Raw genomic sequence first — 20,204 nt, forward strand, 5'->3', positions numbered from 1 at the left:
CCTCATCCTTCTCGTCGCATCGTCGTATTGTTGCTGCTTCTCGAGGTGGTCCGTGTGTAACCGACCAAAATGGCTTCTCAAACTCCCGCTGTTGTCATGGACAAGTATGGTCTCCTTTCCGAGCACATGTATCTGATGCTGACGGTCAATTAGCGGTACCGGCTTCTCGAAATTAGGTATGCCCATCGACCAATGCATAATCGTTATCCTTCTGACCTACCTCAACTTAGGCTTCGCCGGAAATGATGCCCCTTCCTTTGTATTCCCCACGGCCATTGCTATGAAAAGTGGTGCTAGCGGCGCTGCAGGAGGAACGGGATCAGGAAGACCGGCGGTTGCAAATAAACCCTCATTCCTCACCGGCGGTGCAGGACCAAGTTCCAATCTGGCGGGCAAGCGGGGCACAGAAGACCTCGACTTCTTCATTGGAGATGAAGCACTTGCGGCGTCGGCTGGTCCTGGCTACAGTATCAACTATCCCATCAGACACGGTCAAATCGAGAATTGGGACTACATGGAACGGTTCTGGTCAAACTCCATCTTCAAATACCTGCGAGTTGAGCCCGAGGATCACTATTTCCTCCTGACAGAACCTGTGGGTCTTGCTGAAACCATCCATCTGTGTAGTTGTTGACCATTTTCTAGCCTCTGAACCCTCCCGAAAACCGCGAGAACACGGCAGAGATCATGTTCGAGTCCTTCAACTGCGCGGGTCTATACATTGCTGTACAAGCCGTTCTCGCGTTAGCCGCCTCGTGGACATCTTCGAAAGTGACCGACCGATCTTTGACGGGCACTGTCATCGATTCCGGAGACGGTGTCACCCATATTATTCCTGTTGCTGAAGGATACGTTATTGGCTCGTCGATCAAAAGCATACCAATTGCTGGGCGGGATATCACATATTTTGTGCAGAGTCTATTGCGGGACCGGGGAGAGCCGGACAGCAGTCTCAAGACAGCCGAGAAGGTCAAGGAGGAGTACTGTTATGTCTGCCCCGACATTGTCAAGGAGTTCGCCCGCTATGACAAAGAACCCGATAGGTTTCTCAAGCACACCGTGACCCAACCCAATGGCAGGTCTATCACGATCGATGTCGGCTACGAGCGATTCCTCGCCCCCGAGATCTTTTTCAATCCTGAAATCTATTCTTCGGACTTCCTCACTCCCCTTCCCACCGTGGTCGATGGGGTTATCCAGTCATCCCCGATAGACGTTCGAAGAGGGCTCTACAAAAACATTGTGCTGTCTGGCGGTTCGACTCTGTACAAGGATTTTGGTCGGAGGTTACAGCGAGATATTAGACACTTGGTCGATGCTCGTATCAGAGCGTCGGAGGCTCGGAGTGGCGGAGCTAAGAGTGGTGGTTTGGAGGTCCAAGTTGTCACCCACAAACGACAGCGACATGGACCATGGTTTGGTGGCAGTCTACTTGGCCAAACACCTGAATTCAGAAGTTACTGCCACACCAAGGCCGAGTATGACGAGATAGGGCCCAGCATTGTCAGGAGGTTTGCTTTGCTGGGAGGCCCTGGTAGCACCTAGAGCTGGTGATCTGACGAGATAGAAAGGCAGGAATCGAGAAAAAAAGATCCAAGACTCCAGATATCATTGACGACATGCTTGGGTGTCCTCTTACTCCTTTTCGTCCGCTTGAAGTGCAGTGTAGTCATGACTCTGGACAGATCCGGCATCAGAGCAAGCTGTCCGTCCCATTGCAGGGCATTTCACCTTTTGCTATTAAAAAGGCGCAGGATGGGTGTGGTGGGCGCAGTTACACGATTATATAATCACTTCCAATCGAAGGTCGCAGCGTCAGCTCGCATTGTGCCCACCTCGTGCACCATCATCCTCTCTAGTGGAATGACTGCTCGGGACACCTCGCTTCACCAGCACCTGGTCGAATGTTTTTGCTTCTTCTATACGGGCTGAGGCTAAAGGTCCTTACTTGTCCATTCTAGTGTTTCTTTGGCGAGGCACCATCCGGCCGAAACCACGCTTGACCTCTTCCCGTTGAACGCATTACACCGAGACCGACTCGGCTTCGTGTCTCTGTCAGATTTCGCGCACGAGTGAACAAGGTGACACGAGTCAAGCGACCTTTGTGCCGAAAAATTAAATGGAAATACTTGATAGACAGATAATGCTATTGTCCATCCGGCATCTTAATCTTCAGGTGGTCTCGCTCTCTCGGATCTGCTCCCGATCACTGTTACACACAACGCCATGGCGTCCGCAAATACCCCGTCCGCTCCAATAACGATCCAATTCATGATCCACGACCCTGGTTCCTATCAAAGCGGGCAAGACAAGAACATCAAGATTGCACAGGCCCGAAGGCATGCCGCCAGATATGTTGGCCGACGTGCTCGCTGGGAAAGGCAGATCAGGTAGACAGGTAGCACGGCCTCTCAGAGATTTCCCGACTGACCCAAAAATTGCAGTTGGCGCCGAGAGATGGAGAGCGAATCATCTCAACGACAGGAACAGGACAGACAAGCAACCGACGGCGGCGCCGATGATCAGCCATCAGAAAGCTCGAAAGCCCTCGTCCATAACGCCCTATCTCAGAGCAAAAGGGATCCGTTTTCTCCTTATAATGCCTCAGAGCATCCGGCAGTCTTTCAAGACCTCATTGAGTATAGTACGCAGCATAATCTACCCTCAAGAAAGGAAAAAACCAAAAAAAGTGATCCATTTAGCCCCGGCTGACTGAAACTCCCGTTCTAAGCCTACGACAAGCTATGGCCTGACCTCATCGAGGTTCAAGGAAAGCCAGCCGTACACCCCGGTAGGCGACAATGGCGCCTGGCGGCTCAAGAGTGTCCTGCCGTTCATCACGTCCACCTCGCCAGTGTAGCGGATTTTGGCAAAGCCATGTACCATGCACACGGTTGCAGTGCCATGTTCGATCGACTGAGACTCTTCCACCACACTCAGGCGCTCCGATTGGTGAGGCAAATCATACAAAACATGGACCCGGACGCTATTCCGACCGATTCTCTCGTGATGGCAGTGTATAACTTGTCATATCAGGGACTGGACTGGGACAAGCGAGTGTTTCCCGAAAGCCACCCTCCACCACCGACGCTCAACGCACGGTTCCTGGTCCGCTATGGCAGGAAAGTGCCCCATGCTGAACACATTCGTGCCATGAACCTCCTCATCCAGGCCAAAGGCGGCTTAGAAGAAATTGAACTTGTTGGTATTGCGGAAATGATATGGCTGTACGTGGTGTCCCAGACCCTCCAAGAAAAGAAAAAGCGATTTCCCGCCACCCCGTCTTTTTGCTCTCGTTCCCTAACAATTCCACGAACGTGATAACAGATGGAGCCTGAACAACTGCACAACTCTTATACAGCACCCCAGTTTCCCACTGCTGAAAAGCTACGAGCAACTTCTAACTGAGTATACCGAGAACGTGAAAAGATCCCTTCGCAATGGTACGTTTGGAAGATTGGGAACCGGGTTTCTGGTGCTTCCTGCAAGAGACCAAATCGGCAAGCTCCGCGAGCATTTACTGTGCACCGCCTCCGTTACCGGGGATCTCACACGCCTGGAGCCTGGGTACGAAACTACGCGGGCGTGGCGGCGACTTCTGGCCATCGCGCGGGCAAACCACCACCAAATCCTGGCCTTGCCGCCGGAGATCCCACTGTCCGAGGCTGGGAGCGAGGAGGAGCGGCTTATCTTCGCCGTCGCGCGATTGGGTGCGCTGCTCTACGACGACATGGTCGTGTACCCGCAGATCGACAGCTCCGAGGTCAAGCCGCGTCTGGCTGGCATGCTGCGCGGTGCCCTGACCGAGAAGTTCCTCAAGTTCATCCCCGCGGGCGGCCGCGAGGAGTACCGGCCTCTGGTCCTTTGGACGCTGCTGCTCGGCTGCATTGGCGCGACCTTCACGTCCGACCGGCGCTGGTTCGTCGCCCAGCTCCATGAGCGATCTGCGCAGCTTGGCCTCGCAGAGTTTGCCGACTTCAAGGCCGCCATGACTTCTTATTTGTGGTTTGAGAATCTGGAAGGGCCTGCGTGGAAGGCGTGGGTCGAGGGTAGAGAGGTGTTTTGTCATCCAGAGGCGGAAGAGGAGGGCTCGGAGGAGGGGAAGTCGAAGGCGAAGGATATGGCCAAGGACCGGGACTTTAAGGGGCCAAGTGGATTTCTATCGACCACCTGATTCTCTTCCGTGAAATGGAGGCGCCAAACATTTGGGCAGATTTTCTGAAAAGAAGTGGGAAAACAATCTGCCTCGACCAGCAGACGAGGACATCAAGAAATGGGTCAGATGTACCCAGTCCACCAATGTATTCGATATCGGACTTTTGCAGGGAGAGGAAGAACCCAACAAGGTTGTGTCTAATTATACAGTCCAGTCCAGTCGCCTTTCAGAGCAGGAGAAGGAGAGGAAAAGTTGATGAACAGGCCAGAAACAGCGGATTTTGCTCTGCCATCCACCTCCATCCTTCGCATGCCTCAGCGATCGTATCCAAATCCTTCCTATTAAAGCACCCAACGACACGCAAAGCAGCCCCCTCTACTATCCCTATCACTATCCTCATATCGAAAGAGAAAACACAGATATCTTCTCAACTTTGCCTCTCCGCTCTATTCAAAAAACACACGCCCTCGACATGTCCCGTCTGGGGGAAAAAGTCGAACCCGCCCAGCTTCTCGATGTCGTAGCGCCAGCGCCCACCGCCGAATCCGGCGACCAGCATGCCCACGTCGCGGGCCTGCGTGTGCACGTTGCAGCTGACGTAGACGACGCGGCGGGGGCCGAAGGTGCACAGCTGCTGCAGGAAGTCCGGCGAGGCGCCCTTGCGCGGCGGGTCGATGACCAGCAGGGTCTGCGAGGGCGGGAAGGGCACGTCGGTGAATAGCGCTTGCGCGTCCGCAGCGATGAAGCCCGTGTTGCTGCTCACCTCGGTGGCGTCGCTTGCAGTGGTTGTTCCACCCTGTTTCGGGCGGCTGTTGGCGCGGTGGTTGAGGTTCGCATTGTCCCGTGCGCACGAGATGGACAGCGCATCAATGTCGATGCCCAACACGGACGAGAAATACGGCGCGAGCGCGATGCTGAACAAGCCCGAGCCGCAGTACGCGTCGAGCAGGTACTTGATCTTGGCGGGCTGCGCTTCTGGCTGGTGGTGGTTGTTGCCCGGGACCCATGATACCGATGATGATGCTGTGGGTGCAGTCGCTGATTCTGCGGCTGGGCCTGAACCCGCCGCTGGCGTCTTGGGAAGAAGGTTCTCACGGATATAGGACAAGAAAATGGGTAGGATGGAATTGTTGTTCTGGAAAAAACTGTTCGCCCGCGTCGTGAACGTGTAGGGCCCAATGTGCTCGGTCGTCACGGCCTTGTGGTCGGACGTGTAGGTCTTGATGTCTCGGAAGAGAGGGTACGTGTAGGTGATTTGGGGGGTGGTGGGAGACGGGAACGAAAGCTCGGTGGAGACAGGGTCGCCAGAGTAGGCGAGCGGTAAGGACGATAGGTCATGAATCGATCCGGGCGAGGGAGCTTTGATATTCTCGCCTTCCTCGCCGGCGCCGTCGCCGCCAACATCGCGCGTCGATGAGCTCTCTGCTGCCAGTAGTGGCTTTTCATTGCTGGAATCCGTGGTGGGGGAAACCATCTCGCGCCGCGTCGACTCCCTCAACAGAACCGTCGCGCCGGTCTTGCTCTTCCAGAACGACTCGTGCATCTTTCTCCTCTCGATCTTGAGGCCTTCGTTCAGGATCGGCGTGCCGATCGGACACTGTTCGATGTCGAGGATCCTGGGGCTATTCTTCCTCATAAACCCCAAGGGGGGCGGGTCGTCGCCCTGCCGGAACGGCTTGGACTTCGAGCCGCCGCTGTAGTGGGGGGTCAATTTCGTGCGGTAGCCGTACTGGAGCGGCGAGCCCATGGTGTCGTCGACGGGCGGGATCCGCGACGGGTCCAGGTTCGAAAAGTGCTTGAACGCCTTCTCCACGATCGTCTTCTTGTGCGCGAGCTGCTCCGGGTAAGGTAGCATTTGGAGCTGGCAGCCCGAGCAGGTCCCGAAGTATTGGCAGCCTGGTGTCACGCCCTCGCGCCGCGGCGAGGGTCGGAGTAGCTTGACGAAGTCGACGCGGCTCCACAGCGGATTCACCTCCTTCTGGGGGAACGTCTTGGCCAGGACTCTGTCGCCGGGCACGGCGAAGGGGACGACGTAGATCAAGTCCTTCGTTCCAGGCGCGTAGGCCAGTCCGTCCCCTGTGGATGAGAGTTCCTCAATCTCCAGTTCGACCTCGGTATGTGCTTCTACTTGGTGCGAACTCCGTGAGGACAACGATGTCGGTGGATGCCGCTGGTCGCCCTCTTGTCCTCCTTCCTGGCCGTCGTGATCCGGCCCATCGTGTCCATCATCCCCATTTCTCTCCCGCCGCTCCTTTCTCAAGAGAAGAAGCGACTCCGCCTCAATTGTCAAGACCTGGTCCGGGGTCCCATCCTGCAACTGAGACCGCTGCTGCTGGAGCCTGTGTCGCTTCGCGCGGGCCATCGGCCCTCTGTTGTTGAGTTTGTCCATTCTCGCCGCAATCGACGCGGCATTGTACACCTCCTTGTACCCCTGCGGCCTCGGTAACCGCCTGTCGTCCCTACCGCTACTGCGGTTGAAGGGCTGGAAGAACTCGACCGAGGACAACGTACGACGGATGGCTGTGATATTGGCGCCGGGTTGGCGGACGAAGAACGATGAAGAAGAAGAGGCAGGATATACCGGTGCGCGTGAAAGAGAGCGACTCAGAAACATAGATTGATCGCCGGCCCGTCAACTGCCTCCGCTGGACTCTTTCTCTACGGACTCTAGGGAATTCAAAAAGGAGCCATATTTGCTTCCTCGAAAAATTTTGATTACATAATTATGCCAAGAATGTGGCCCCGGCCCAATCATGTGGCGCGGATTATACAACGTCACAGAAGTCACCCGCTCGCTTTAAATGGTTTGCCGTGTCTCAATCATGCATGATCCTTCATGATGTTTGCATCTTCCTCAGCCTCATCATTCTCTCTGTATGTGCAATGTCTAGGCGATAGGAATGTTCACCACCATTCGACCGCCCGTCGACTCATTCACACGCCAGGTAGATCGCCCGCTGCCTTTACACGTTATCTACCACAATGCAGCCCCCCGATTCGCTCTACAGCATTCTCCTGTCACGATCAGCTTGTACTCGGACCCTGAAGCCTGTGCATGCACAGCCGAAGCAGCAGAGGCACCTATGCTCCAACACAGAATCCTGTAACATTTGCTGGAATACATCTGAGCCCGCTTTTGCGGACGCAATGTCGACATTGATGGGTGACTCAGTGTCAGGTCCAAGAAGATGGGTCAGGTGACTTGTTTGGTGCGTCGTTGGCGACACTCCGTTCAATGTAATCGGAAGTTAGTTCTTTTTTGTGCATCATTTCTGTGGAAACTGTGCTTTAGTCCTCTCATGTAATTGCTCAACAACGAAAGAGCCTGGTTGAGGATTTGCCATGATCAGTAAAGTCGCTTCTTCTGCCTCGATGCCGATCTCTCCTAAGTCAGAATCGCGGCTCGATATGAGCGACAAGCGTCTTCCCTTCGCTCAGTCGTCAGGATCGAAACCCCTGGCAGGGCCTCTCGAAGGACTCCGCGACAATTCTCCACGCAAGTCAGCCACTGCTGGACGACTGCGCAGTCGCGATCGCGAATCCACCTCTCCGTCTGTCGCCAGTCTGTCGGTGGGGTTGCCTTTTGGTTGTGTCTCCAAAAGGGGGCTTCGAGCCTCGGTATCGGGAGGGTTGGCGGAGAACCGGTATGTGGCAAGCTCAACAGGGCCATCGATGTTGTGGTTAGCAGGAGATCTCGATGCATGGCGTCGATTGAATTCATCTGGCGTCAGGCCGAGTCCCATGATCTCTTGAGGCTCGCCGTCGTCCTGCAACCTGGGTGCTCGGGGCGAGTAATAAGCCGGCGCGGGTGAGAAAGGACCTTGAGTAGTGGAGGCACTTCCTGAGTATCGAGGAAGCGGTGTCATGACTAATGTGGTCTATTAGCAAGCGCAGCAAGGAGTGTAGGAGCGAAATAAAACCTACCAGCACCGAAAGGATCTTTGTAGAAAGATTTGTATTCTAGGGGTTCTCGTCCAAGCTGAGCGGATTCTTGCAGTGACCGCTTCATTCTTCTCCGCCGTATGAGGCAAAACACCGCAAGCCCGATGATGATTGTCAGACTCACCGCGGCGGCAACGGCGCCACCAGCTATCGCGGCAGTGTCCACTGATTTCGAGGCTGGCTGTGCCGTCGCCGTACTCGATGTCGTCGTAGCGGGTGCGGATGAGACCGAGGCTGAACTTGTCGTTGCAACGGTGGCGGGAACCGTGAAGGTCGAACTTCCAGCGACGACCACTGTATGGACACCAGCAGGTCGTAGATCCGAGGCAGGGCATCCTTGGCCATTGCACGGGTTACTGTCGCAGCAGCCTTGAAAGGGAACAGAATTGTCGGCGCAAGTATACCAAAGCCCACCATATGGGCAGCTGTGGTTGGGATAGTCCGGAACAGGAGTCGTGACAGCACCAAAGCCCATAGGAGACAAGTTGGCTGGAGGGCACATTTGCCCAGAGCAGGGATTGCTTGAACAGCAACCGATAAAAGTCGGATAGTTCACATCTTCACACTTCCACCACTCGCCTCCCACCGGACACGACACGTAGTCAGAGTCGTTGAATGTGTCTTGTCTTCGAAGGTGGGCCATCAGGAGATCGGATGTGAAGAGGGAGTGATTATCAGAGACCATAATCTCTTGGATTAGTTCAGCGACAATTCAACTTATTGGGCATCGACCAGGCTTCGAATAGATGAGTACAAGGCGTGCAGAAACAAGGAAACGTCAAGGAAAGACGAGTATCTGCAAACACAACCAAGGACAACTATTAAAAGAGAACAGACGTCAGACCTTCGGGGAACAACCTGCTGGCTAAAAAAGTAAATGATTGGAATCAGGAAACACGGGCCACTGAAAGAAAGCAGTTTTCGGAGCACGTTATACACCAGCGGCCACAAAGTCCTCGACTGACGGAGGTGCCGTAGATATGTTCCGCCATTGCACCGCCCCCCCATATTTCGAGAACACTTAACTGAGCGGCAGATTAGGCGCGCAGTATTCGTCGCGAGGCTCATTCTTGCCAGCTGGATAAGCCGTTTAGGGCTGTCGAATGAGCATTGGCGTCGTTTGTCAGTGCTTGTGCGATGAAAAGCAAGCATTCGCCCTGGGTGGTTCGTCATGCGGCGAGACAGACTGGGGTGAAAAGTATGCCGACTAGCTGGGAAAAGCAGCTGAGGCTGAGTCCAAGGGTTTAACCAAAAGTGAGACGCCCAGGGTCCCCATCATCTAGCGTCCAATGGCGATTTTCTAGCCAAGATACAGCTTGCCATCGGGTTTCAGCCCGCTCTTGGACCTTCTGGGGAAAAGGCAGAGACCTATTCGAGTGATTAGTGCGCAGCAAAGAATGACTGATTGTAGTAGGAGAGGAAGCAGCGAGACAGCAATTTGTCAACGTGAAGCAGAAGTTTGTTTCGTCTAATTCATCTGACTTGGCATGTTTGTAGATGTAAGGTCCATCGAGGCCGCCAGCCTGTGAGGGCGGAATCAACGCCACGGGCCTGAGGTGACCACTGACCACAGGCTCTGGGGGCCATGGGCCAGGTCTCCGAACCCTTTCCATCACCTCTTCCACTGGCCCGGCGCCGTGTGAGGCGCATCCGTGTCTTTTCTTCTATCAATCGTACAGTACAAAGGATGTTTGGTTCCAGCGGTGAAACAGTTGATGCTCTGACTAGATTCTCCGCCGACGTGTTGCGCATTAGGTGGTACAAGACTCGTAAAGCAATGGCTTAGGAGATGCTGACAAGGTGCAGGCGACTTGCTTCACCGCTTGGAAAACACTATCCGGCTCGAACGTCGGTCCAGATCTGTCGGTGCTGCAAAGTGCTCTAGCGGCTTCCGCCTCTCGAGGTGCGAAGCCCAATTATACGCCTATGCTGCTCACTACTTCGCTTGATGCTGCAGTGCCATGGTGGCCATGTGTGGCATGTGTTGCATGTGCTCTAAGCTGTATCTGGACCCTGGCTGCATCTCTATCGTCCGCTTTTCATCTTTTGCCGTCGAGCTACCCTCTCCGCGATCCTCTGAAGCGCCGTCTTGACTTCGCCCTTGGGAAAGCTGTCTATGTCATAATAACCTGGTGCAATATCGAGTAGCCACTCGCCTCGAACACTCGTCACCGTCCGAATATAGTTCTTGCTGGTAAGGACAAATTCGTTGTAAACCACCCATTCGCTCTCTTGGCCGAGGACCGTACTAGGATGCAAAAGTACAGTTTGGTTGTCTTTCACGGTCGTGTAAGTCTTGCCGTTGGCTTCTTTCTTTGCCACCTGCATGAAGAAGCCAGACACGAGTGCGCGTCGGATGTTTTCGTAATATTTTTTGTCCTCGAATGGTGTTGACATCAATTCCAGTTCTTCCCGCTCCATGATTCTCTTTAGCTGCAAACGCACATTGTCCGCAGACTGTAAAGCTCGGAGACTCAGGAAATGATCGTGACACCACTGCCTCGGGTTCGCCTGCGCCTCAGGGCCTTTGAAAGCATGATAGACATTGAGCATGGTCAGGTGGTCGCCGTCAGGGTGAGCGAAGAGATTTTTCATCTCGTCTGCCCGTTTTCGCGCGGACGCAGGTCTGACAAATATTTGAGGCACGGACAGTAAAGCGGTCAAGCTCAAGATCTCATTCGAACAGTAGAATTCGGGGGAAGAGATGAGCATGACTGCCAGTGCTGGATCTAGAGGGAACTCAGAGGCCAGCCTGCCCATGGTTGTGAGGTTGCCATCGTCGTCCAGACATGCGAGATAATTCAACTCCTCCAATGCCCGCATCAAAGTCTCAGGAGCGGGAGGATCCATCAGGTCGAAGTGCACGAGGTCGTCGATTCCAAGTTTCTTCAGCTCAAGGACAGTAGAGGAGAGATTGGAACGAAGGATTTCAGGGTAAGTTTGCTCGATCAGCTCCTTTTTAAAGGCACCTTCGGTATACAGTCGGAAACACTTTCCGGGCCGAGTACGACCGGCACGACCAGCTCTCTGTTGAGCGGAAGCCTTCGAGATGGGCGAAACGAGGAGGGACTCGACCCTGATGCGTGGATTGTACACCTTTTGTTTGGAAAATCCAGGGTCAACCACATAGACAATCCCATCGATGGTCAGGGACGTCTCTGCAATGTTGGTGGCAACGATGCATTTACGACCCGCTCGACCGCCAGGTCGCCGCGGTGGCGGTGCAGGTTCAAAGATCTTTTGCTGCTGTGCAGGAGGCAACGTGCCGTAAAGGGGATACACTTTCATCGGGCCCGCGTCAGCCTCTCGAATCATTTCGTCGGCTTCCAGCGAGATCTTTCGGCATGCATCTTCGATCTCTTCTTCTCCAGTCAGAAACAGTAAGATATCACCTTCGGGTTCCGTGGCATGGATCTGCAAAACGGTTCTGATAGCAGCTTCAACGTAATCCGGCTCAGGCTCCTGGGTGTAGAAAATCTCCACAGGATGTGTTCGACCAGGAACAGCAAGCAAAGGCGCATCGTTGAAGTATCTCTGAAATTTCTGAGCATCCAGGGTTGCAGACATGATGATCAACTTGAGGTCGGGCCTACGCAAAACCACCTCTTTCAATAGACCCATCAACACGTCTGTAGCTAATGTCCGCTCATGGGCTTCGTCGAGAATAATCGTGCTGTATCTTGTGAGCTCGTGGTCGTTCATGGCCTCTCTCAAGAGCATGCCATCGGTCATGTACTTGAGTATCGTCTTTTGGCTTGTCATGTCCTCAAATCTTATGCTGTATCCGACCTCTTCGCCAAGTTTGACGTCCAGCTCGTTGGCAACACGTTCCGCTACCGACATGGCGGCCACTCGACGAGGCTGCGTGCATGCGACGAGTTTTCGTTCTTGCTGTGGCAAATCATCGTAGAGAACAAACTGGGGGATTTGCGTCGTCTTTCCTGACCCAGTTTCGCCCACGAAAACTAGAATTTGGGATTTCTGGTACAACTGAAGGAATTCGTCCCGCTGGGCATGGACAGGCAGATCTCTTCTGGTACGCAGTATGGAGAAGTATCGATCGGAATGGGGACGGCCTGTGAAAGGATTGGTTTTTGAATCTTCGGCTTTGTGAGCCAACGCAGCCGTGGTCTTGTGCCGTTGGAAGTCGGCGAGAGGGCTGCCGCTGGGAATCGGAGGGGTTGAGGAGCCGTTTGTGTACCCGTTCACATCGTTGTCGTGCCAGTGAGCAAGGTAAGGATTGTTTTTAGGATCGAGCCCGCCAGCGGTCTTCTGGCGCTTTGCGGGCAACCCGTCAGGGTTCTCTGGGCGTTTGGCTGCCATGGTCGCTGACCAGTGGTGGAATGGAGGGAGACAACCAGATGGCGCAACGAATCGGTGGCGTGGTGGGTAAATAGAGGGAGAGAAAAATAAGTGTGGGTGAAAGGCGAAGCGGTGCGAGGATGAAGGTTGTCAATTAGTTGTCGCTTCAACTATTCGTCCTTTCTAACCATCGACTTTCCAGACAAATCCAGTTCGCCGCCTATTATTTCAATCTCGCAACGTAGAAAATATTTCGATATTTGCGTCTCGGAAAAATCTCTGCGGTGACGTAGATGGTACGGTGGACTACAGAGCAAGTAGTGCATTTCCATTTCTGGTCGTCATGTCAGAACTTGACTGGAGCGTTCACTTGTGATCGATTTAGCCATATATCTACCTACACTGTCAGCGCTTGACATTTGAGATCTACTTGTATGGCGGCAGAAGAGTGGCGTGGTCTGAGGACATACATTGTGTCCGGCTGCGGTCCGGGGGACCACAAGTATCAACTACCAGCGCTGCGGCTTGATGTTAACAAGAATGTCACTATGCTCTCTTGTATAGTCATCTAGATCTATCCAGAGGAAGGCTACTTTGTATACACCAGAGGGACGATAATAAAACGGAGGATAGGATGGACCGAGATGCTCGGAAGAGCTTCCCTCACCCCAACTACCCCTCGACCGACCATCATTGGCAGCCCCGCCCTGTTGTCCCCGATGTCAACAGAATAGAGGGCGAGAGAAAAGCAATTCTACCGTTCTGCCATTTCCACTATTCATAGTTTTCCTTCGCTCTCCGAGATATTCTTTTTCCTGGATACTCATTCTCCCGTGTCTTTAAACTCTTCAGCCTGTTCATCCTCATCCTAACTTTATAGCGGTATATCACCAGCAACAGTCTAGTTACTCCTTCTCCTCTTCAGCCTCCTGCAAACCTTTTCAAGATGGGTCGAAAACCATTTGTTGGAGGCAACTTTAAAATGTATGCAGTGAGGACAGACACACAGACCCTGTGCTCTTTAGGAACCGGTCAAAGGGTGTTTCCCGAGTACTAACACACCACTTCCACCAGGAATGGGACGATCAAGTCCATCAAAGAGATTGTCCACAACTTGTCCACAGCCAAGCTCGGTATGCTAATCCCTCGTTCCCCACTTGCTTGAATATGCCATTTCAGAGGGATTACCGAAAGATCTTGACTGACTGTCTTCCACAAGACCCGAATACCGAAGTCGTCGTCGCACCCCCGAGTCTGTACCTCCTGCTGGCCCGCGAACACCTCTCCCCGAACATTGAAGTCGCAGCTCAAAATGTCTTCGACAAGCCCAACGGGGCTTTTACGGGTGAAATCTCGGTGGCGCAATTGAAGGACAGTGGGATCACATGGACACTGCTGGGTCACTCGGAACGCCGAACCATCCTCCGTGAGGAAGATGAGTTCGTGGCTTGCAAGACCAAAGCCGCACTCGACGGCGGAATTGGTGTCATTCTGTGCTGCGGTGAGAGTCTCGAGGAGCGGGAAAAGGGTATCACGGTCGATGTTGTCACAAGACAATTGGACGCGGTGAACAAGTCTATCGGCAAGGATGGCTGGAAGAATGTGGTGATCGCATACGAGCCTATCTGGGCCATTGGGACAGGCAAGGTTGCAACGACTGGTATGAAGCAAAGACTCCCCGACATGTGTGAGGAGTGACTGACGCATCCGAACCATTGCAGAACAAGCGCAGGAAGTTCATGCAGCCATCAGAAAATGGTTGAAGGACGCCGTCTCGCCCGAAGCCGCCGAGAACACCAGAATCATCTATGGTGGAAGCGTCAACGAGAAGAACTGCAGGGATTTGGCCAAGCAGCCTGATGTGGATGGGTTTTTGGTTGGCGGTGCCAGCTTGAAACCTGCCTGTAAGTCAACATTTTGGGAAAACACCCTACATGACCGAATGAAATCGCTGACGTTTCCGAACCACAGTCGTCGAGATTATCAATGCGTTCAGTTAGATTCGTGCTGACAAGGCGGGAAGCATGAATCGTTCTCGACAGCGCGCAATTCAGAGGTGTCAACTGACGAGTGCAATGGTTTGGTCGGTGGACCGAAGCCCTGAGGTCAAATATGCATTAGCATGCGAAGACCCGAAGCAGAATAAAATCATATGTCACCCCGTTAGACACCCCTACACCCTTGCACCTAGTAGACGACTAGAGACTTGGACACCAAGAAGGATGTGCGTCTCGGGACCTCCTGCTCCACCCGACCGCAGCACCGAAATTTCGCAGTCGGAGAAAAGAGCATGCGAGCTTCAAGTTTCTCGTACCAAAGTATTTCATCATTCAATAAATTCATCACTCCTGCCGTCTACATCCACAGCCATCTTATTCTACGCTCTAATTTCTTTCATATTCGTTGGTGTTGGAATCTTAGCCACCCTAAAATAAAGCAAAATGGTCAAGCTTGAAGAACTCGAAGATGAGCACTTCATCAACAAGCCAGATACGACCAAGGACGGCGCTCTGCTGGCAGACGATGATGAAGATTACACTGACACTGGTGAGGAAATATACCCCCTTGCGCCGCTTTTCACATTTTTTTTGTCCTGCTATGCCATCGCTATATCTGGTCCCTCTCCGTCGAGGACCAATGATCCATTCACCCTTTCGACGATTTTCTCCCAGTCCACTCGCAACCCACAGCAACAAAATCGACGTTCAGGATCTAATTTTTTCATCTAACCCAGACTCCGAGATCTCCGACGACGACGCCGTCGAGGCTCCCCTAGACGAGTCAATCATTGACCGCCTCTCCGCGCTCCGCGATATCGTGCCCCCGAAAACCCGCGCCCGCTTGGTTTCTGCCACCCAGACCGTATTTTCCGCAGCTAACGCCTCCATCACCTTCGGCGGGAAGAGCCTGTGGGTCGTCGCGACCAGCATTTTACTCTTGGGGATCCCCTATGCGCTTGCGCTGGGCGAGGAGCAGCAATACATGGAGGAGGAGCGACAGAGGGGGATAATGGAACAGGGAACGCAGGGAATCATCCAGGGCGGCCAGCAACCCGGACAAGGGGACGCGAAGCCGGCCTTGTAATATCAGTCTCGAAAGAGAATCCGGATGGGGAGGATGGGATTGGATGGAATGGCGTCAACTCCTGCTGCGATTTTCTTGGGGCAAAGACCCGGGCAGCACCCAGGTTCTCCTGCCTCTTCTTGTGAGTTGCGAATCAGGCAGATTTGCATTGTCAACCCGGAACTCCGCTTGCGAAGAGTGTGCCGCTTTCTCGCCTGCGTCTTGCCACCGAGGGTACGTCTTTGAAGGCACCGTTTTGAGTCAAAGACGAAGGACGGGAAGTCCATTCGACGAGTGGAGGAAGACAAAAGTCAAGCCTCCCCGGAAACAAAGTCACGAATACAATCTTGTATCTTGTACAATACTACATGGCTGCGCAGGCCGGGCAGCGAAAGAGGTGTGGTGATGGTGGATGGAACATCACCCGCATCAGACCAAGGACAACAAGTTAGTCGGCTTTGAAGCAGTCTTATTCTTGTTGTTGTCGTTGTGATATATACCTCTTTGGTGAAAATACACCAACCAACCAATCGGCCAACCAGCCTCTCTGCCTCTCTGCCTGTTATGCCGTGGTCCTTTTTTTTTAAAAAAAAATCCCAACTACTATTTCACCACTTCACCATGTACATGTACTTCCCAAGCAAAGACTAGAACGATGTCTCTAACCACCTTCTCTCCATCCCTCTTTTCGTCTCTTCTGCGTTATCTCTAATGAAATTGCTGCATTTAATGGCATATTCATATAAATGATGAGATGAAATACCTAGGTACTCACGACACGAGTCACAAGTCTCGAGTGTGAGATACGTAAGTAGAGAAGAGAAGAGAGAAGATGTAGAGAATCGGTCTCGTGTGTCTCTGTATGTCTGTGTATGTTGCTACAGCTCTAAGCCACTTGTTATATTGTCTTCTTTGCAGCCCAACTAACGAATCGTCAGAGTGATTTCCATCCAAAAGATTTCATGTCCAAGCAGCTCTCGGTCACAGCTCCAAGATAGAAAATCAATGCATGCCCTCACTTCTCGTTCACAAGACATCCAGAGACGAGTTAAGGTGTCAGAGGTGTGCTCAAGGATGCTTGATATCCCGATGTTCCGCCAGCATTCTCGCGTACGTTCATGTCCCAGTGCATCCCCACTGGATTTCTCTTTTATATCCAGCCTCTTACTCCTGCTCTGAATCCGATTCCAAGGCCTTCGTCAGCCGATACTTGTCATTATTCCATTCCCTGACCAGTCCACCCGTCATCACTCGGATCGCCCCTACTCTTCCCTTCGACCTCCCACCTCGCTTTTCAAAGTCCTCCATCCCCAACCTCGCGTCGTTGAGATCATTTTCAAATTCACGCCAGAACTCTGCAATTACACCCGTTTCCTGCATGCTGTCCACAATTTTCTCTGCTTCCTTTTCGCGCTTCCTTTTATTCCTCTGTTCGCGCGAGACGATGGCGTCCGCTGAGAGAACACCTTGTGCTTTGAGATAGGTCATCAGGGATTCGTTGAGACGATATTTCCAATGCGTGAGTTTGTGTCCCATTTCGGCATTGGCAGCGCAAAAACGACCCAAGTAAAAGCGTGTTTGCTGAGCAGAGATGGCATGGCCATTTTCGTCGTAGGTGGTGGTATTATTCGCGTCATGTTCGTCGCCCTCATCTTCGCCCTCATCCTCATTATCGACAGGTTCAAGTGTTTTCTTATAGTATGGTGCGCCGGAGAAGACGAACTCATAGCGAGCAGGGTTGTTGGTACGGTTACAAGCATCGCAGGTTCGCATGTGCTCGTCATCTTCGCCTGGCAATGCTACGACTTCCATAGTCGGCCTTGCCAGTATGGCTCGTTTGAAGTCGGTACCCCATGCTGCCGAGATAAGTCTGCTTCCTGCTTGAGCTTTGACTTGGTCGTCCAGGCGATCAAAGGCGAGGTTATACACTGGATCATCGCGGTTGAAGGCTGGCGCGATTTTGTTCTTGACCATCCACTCAATAATGTGAGGGAAGAGTTCTCTTGGTTTGGCCGAGGCAAATGACGTGAATTGTAGTGGCATATCCGAATGTGGTCGGCCGAGTCTCCCTTTTGAATCGTCAACAACAAAATCGTCGTCGTCCTCCTCTTGTCCGTCTTCGTCATCGTTTACCTGGTCCACATCACTCGCCGGATCCGAAGACTGGTCGCTGGAGACGTTGAGATGTGGCTGGCCGATAAAGTTGATGTCAACGCCTTCCAATCCTTCGTCTGATTCTTCGTCGGAGTCGCGGACACGTGGGATTTTTTCGCCTGCACGCCGTCTCTTCAAGAGCTGTAAATGCTCTCGAGCCTTATCGCGTTGAGTTGTGACTGGACCTCCTCTGGTTCGCGCCCTTGGCTCAATTACTTCCTGAACTGAATCCTGTAGGTCGTGCAGATCTTCCTCGAGTTCATCCTGTTCTTCCCTAGCTCGACGCCTAGATGCTTTGGAAGACCTGTGCTTCGGCTTCAATCTCCACAATTTTGTGGGTGGTTGTACCCTAGTTCTATCGTTTTCATCCTCAGAAGAGAGAAATTCAACTTCTTCATCATCCACCACGAAGTCATCGCCCCTGCTTTTTTTCCGCTTCGGCGTCGATCTCGCAAGGCTCTTCTGGTCTATCACGCAAGGGTCTTCATCGTCATTATCTAGTCTTGCTTTCCTCCGCGTTGTCGGCTTGGATGTCATGACAGGATCGTCATCGTCACTCGTCTCCGGAGATCCAATATCAGAAAAGGTAGAGCGATAGGCTGGGGATGAGATATCCACGAACGGAACAGAGCGAGAACTCCCAGGGCGACTCAACTGCCGACTTGACTGTCCTCCTGATGGTGATGGCATGCGACGTAATCTTCCTGACCTCCTCCGTGGAGAGGAGGAACTAGGTAATTGCGAGTCCTCATGTTCACCTGGGGAGGAGTCAGGGTTTAACCGCTTCGACTTCCTCGCGGAAGGTAGAATGGTTGGTTGCGTAGGCGGGAGGATAGAGGACGATTTGCGCTTCTTTTGAGCGGGAGAGACCAAGTCATCTTCGTCCGTGCCGTCGGATAGATCGATTTGTAAAACTCGGTGGACTGTGGGCGACGAGGGAAATAAGGTCTGATGCAGTTCTTCAGATCGTTCTGGAAGCGGTCAGTTGTATCAAAGGTGTACCAAACTTGACCATACCATGACTTTGGAGATGCGAATCCGCAGGAGCCTCCAGAGTTGGTGGATACGAAGGTTCGGGGTAGGGCTCGTCCGATCGGCGAGGGAGAGTGTTTGATCGCTTATATGCTGTTCCAGCTCGTAGATCTGAGACACGTGGACTGGGACTCCCTGGTCCAGGAGGTGAGGAAGACAGAGACGAGAACTGTAGCCTGGTCTGTCGCTTTTGATCGCGGAACGGGCGCTTTGGACCGTTCAGTCCAGAGGCCCTGGTCGCCATGGTTGGAATGGAAGGGCAGCCGCTCTCAAACTCAATCAATTAACAATAGCTTAAGATGCTGAAAGGAGAGACCTGAGCTATCCCAATGTGGCATATAAAGGAATAAATTATAAAGTGAGCCTTATAGATAATCTGTATGAGTTTGCGCGCGCAGTCTGGCGGGCTTGAACAGGCGGGGAAGGGCGCGTTGGAGAAGAAAGCGCGTCACCACGTGATGCTTCGCCAAAATGTAGCTGGAGGCCGATTAGGTACTTTGGTAATGAGCAACAATCCATCCTAGCCACATCAGCGGAGCAAGTACTTGGCAGTGGATACGATTGGCGGGAAGCTGTTCCAAAGCCTTGCGCAATATGGACTTGACTAGAGCCTTCTAAACGTCATATTTTGTGGAGAGCAAACGACGATTTTCCCGTCTTTCGATCAGGGCTTGACCTTGCGACGAACGATGCCTCGTTTGATCGTGATCGGCCTTTGTGGTGGACCAGCAATGACGAAAATGTCCAAAATTCCAGGGCTAGAGAAAAAAACCAACATCGAATACACCGAACCTTGACTGACGGCAACCGCATCAGTAGTGGCAACATTGAAGTCGAGCTCTCTAGCTCAACGTCCCTCATTGCCTCTGGTCTGATTGATATATGTAAAGGGCTGATATTGCTACGTAGATCCATTCATTACACAGTGAACCCGGGATGAAGATCCGAACAGCCAGCGGGAGGAGGACCAATTCACTCCAAAAGTATATACCTGTCTCCAGGGCTACAGTAGGATCTCTACAAGTGGCTGGCAACCCGGACTCACTGCCATAGTCGTAATGGACTTCATTAATGTTTTGTTGGCTGTCAGACTAACGTACAATATCATCAGTAGTGCGTATGTCCAAGGTGGCAGGTGATGTCATGATGGTTCTTTTGGGTTTTGCTGGAGCTCGCGATCAATATCCGCCTCGCCGCTTCATCGTTCAGCTCTGGCTTTGTCCAGCCTCGATCTCCACACTGTTTCCGCCCAAAAAAGATGCTCAACCACTCTGTTTCTGTCTTGTTCCGCTCAGATCAAGCCACAGCTTTGTCGATCCCTCCTCGATCGCGGCTAGACTATGGCCCAGAAGCTCCCCCAACCTTGGAACGAAGCCAGGTCGTGTTGCGCGTGCCTCCTTGATCGAGTGACGCCCTGTGCCACCAACTTGGCTGTGAGGTAATACACAACGCACACCCCTCCCCATCTCTCACTCATAACTACATCACTTCCTCTGTCTGACCTGGTCTGCTAATAGTTCTTCTCAGACCACTTCTCCTCCATACTTGATTTCGT

At 52.8% G+C, this 20,204-nt stretch overlaps 8 protein-coding genes across 8 annotated transcripts; 4 read left to right on the forward strand and 4 right to left on the reverse strand.

The window, feature by feature from the left end:
• Positions 1-69: 69 nt before the first annotated feature.
• AYO21_02908 (hypothetical protein) lies at positions 70-1,545 on the forward strand (the record flags this gene model as incomplete). Its single annotated transcript, XM_022652884.1, has 4 exons — positions 70-104; positions 154-176; positions 231-595; positions 646-1,545. 4 exons carry the CDS (start codon positions 70-72, stop codon positions 1,543-1,545), a joined length of 1,323 nt encoding a protein of 440 aa, XP_022514909.1.
• A 681-nt stretch (positions 1,546-2,226) lies between these two features.
• Positions 2,227-4,174, forward strand: AYO21_02909 (hypothetical protein; the record flags this gene model as incomplete). Its single annotated transcript, XM_022652885.1, has 4 exons — positions 2,227-2,390; positions 2,445-2,644; positions 2,732-3,227; positions 3,328-4,174. 4 exons carry the CDS (start codon positions 2,227-2,229, stop codon positions 4,172-4,174), a joined length of 1,707 nt encoding a protein of 568 aa, XP_022514910.1.
• A 409-nt stretch (positions 4,175-4,583) lies between these two features.
• On the reverse strand, positions 4,584-6,770 carry AYO21_02910 (hypothetical protein; the record flags this gene model as incomplete). Its single annotated transcript, XM_022652886.1, has 1 exon — positions 4,584-6,770. One exon carries the CDS (start codon positions 6,768-6,770, stop codon positions 4,584-4,586), a length of 2,187 nt encoding a protein of 728 aa, XP_022514911.1.
• An 820-nt stretch (positions 6,771-7,590) lies between these two features.
• On the reverse strand, positions 7,591-8,783 carry AYO21_02911 (hypothetical protein; the record flags this gene model as incomplete). The annotated part of the gene is made up of 2 exons (XM_022652887.1): positions 7,591-8,024; positions 8,081-8,783. The coding sequence occupies 2 exons, from the start codon at positions 8,781-8,783 to the stop codon at positions 7,591-7,593; spliced, it is 1,137 nt and encodes a 378-aa protein (XP_022514912.1).
• A 1,340-nt stretch (positions 8,784-10,123) lies between these two features.
• On the reverse strand, positions 10,124-12,421 carry AYO21_02912 (pre-mRNA-splicing factor ATP-dependent RNA helicase PRP43; the record flags this gene model as incomplete). The annotated part of the gene is made up of 1 exon (XM_022652888.1): positions 10,124-12,421. The coding sequence occupies one exon, from the start codon at positions 12,419-12,421 to the stop codon at positions 10,124-10,126; it is 2,298 nt and encodes a 765-aa protein (XP_022514913.1).
• A 925-nt stretch (positions 12,422-13,346) lies between these two features.
• AYO21_02913 (triosephosphate isomerase) lies at positions 13,347-14,400 on the forward strand (the record flags this gene model as incomplete). Its single annotated transcript, XM_022652889.1, has 5 exons — positions 13,347-13,384; positions 13,475-13,533; positions 13,620-14,060; positions 14,122-14,304; positions 14,372-14,400. The coding sequence occupies 5 exons, from the start codon at positions 13,347-13,349 to the stop codon at positions 14,398-14,400; spliced, it is 750 nt and encodes a 249-aa protein (XP_022514914.1).
• Positions 14,401-14,841: 441 nt separating this feature from the next.
• On the forward strand, positions 14,842-15,484 carry AYO21_02914 (hypothetical protein; the record flags this gene model as incomplete). The annotated part of the gene is made up of 2 exons (XM_022652890.1): positions 14,842-14,947; positions 15,135-15,484. The coding sequence occupies 2 exons, from the start codon at positions 14,842-14,844 to the stop codon at positions 15,482-15,484; spliced, it is 456 nt and encodes a 151-aa protein (XP_022514915.1).
• A 1,143-nt stretch (positions 15,485-16,627) lies between these two features.
• On the reverse strand, positions 16,628-18,893 carry AYO21_02915 (hypothetical protein; the record flags this gene model as incomplete). The annotated part of the gene is made up of 2 exons (XM_022652891.1): positions 16,628-18,588; positions 18,635-18,893. 2 exons carry the CDS (start codon positions 18,891-18,893, stop codon positions 16,628-16,630), a joined length of 2,220 nt encoding a protein of 739 aa, XP_022514916.1.
• Between the last annotated feature and the right edge of the window lie 1,311 nt (positions 18,894-20,204).

The sequence above is a fragment of the Fonsecaea monophora genome, assembly GCF_001642475.1.
Source record: "Fonsecaea monophora strain CBS 269.37 chromosome Unknown Scaff13, whole genome shotgun sequence".
Lineage (NCBI taxonomy): Eukaryota > Fungi > Ascomycota > Eurotiomycetes > Chaetothyriales > Herpotrichiellaceae > Fonsecaea > Fonsecaea monophora.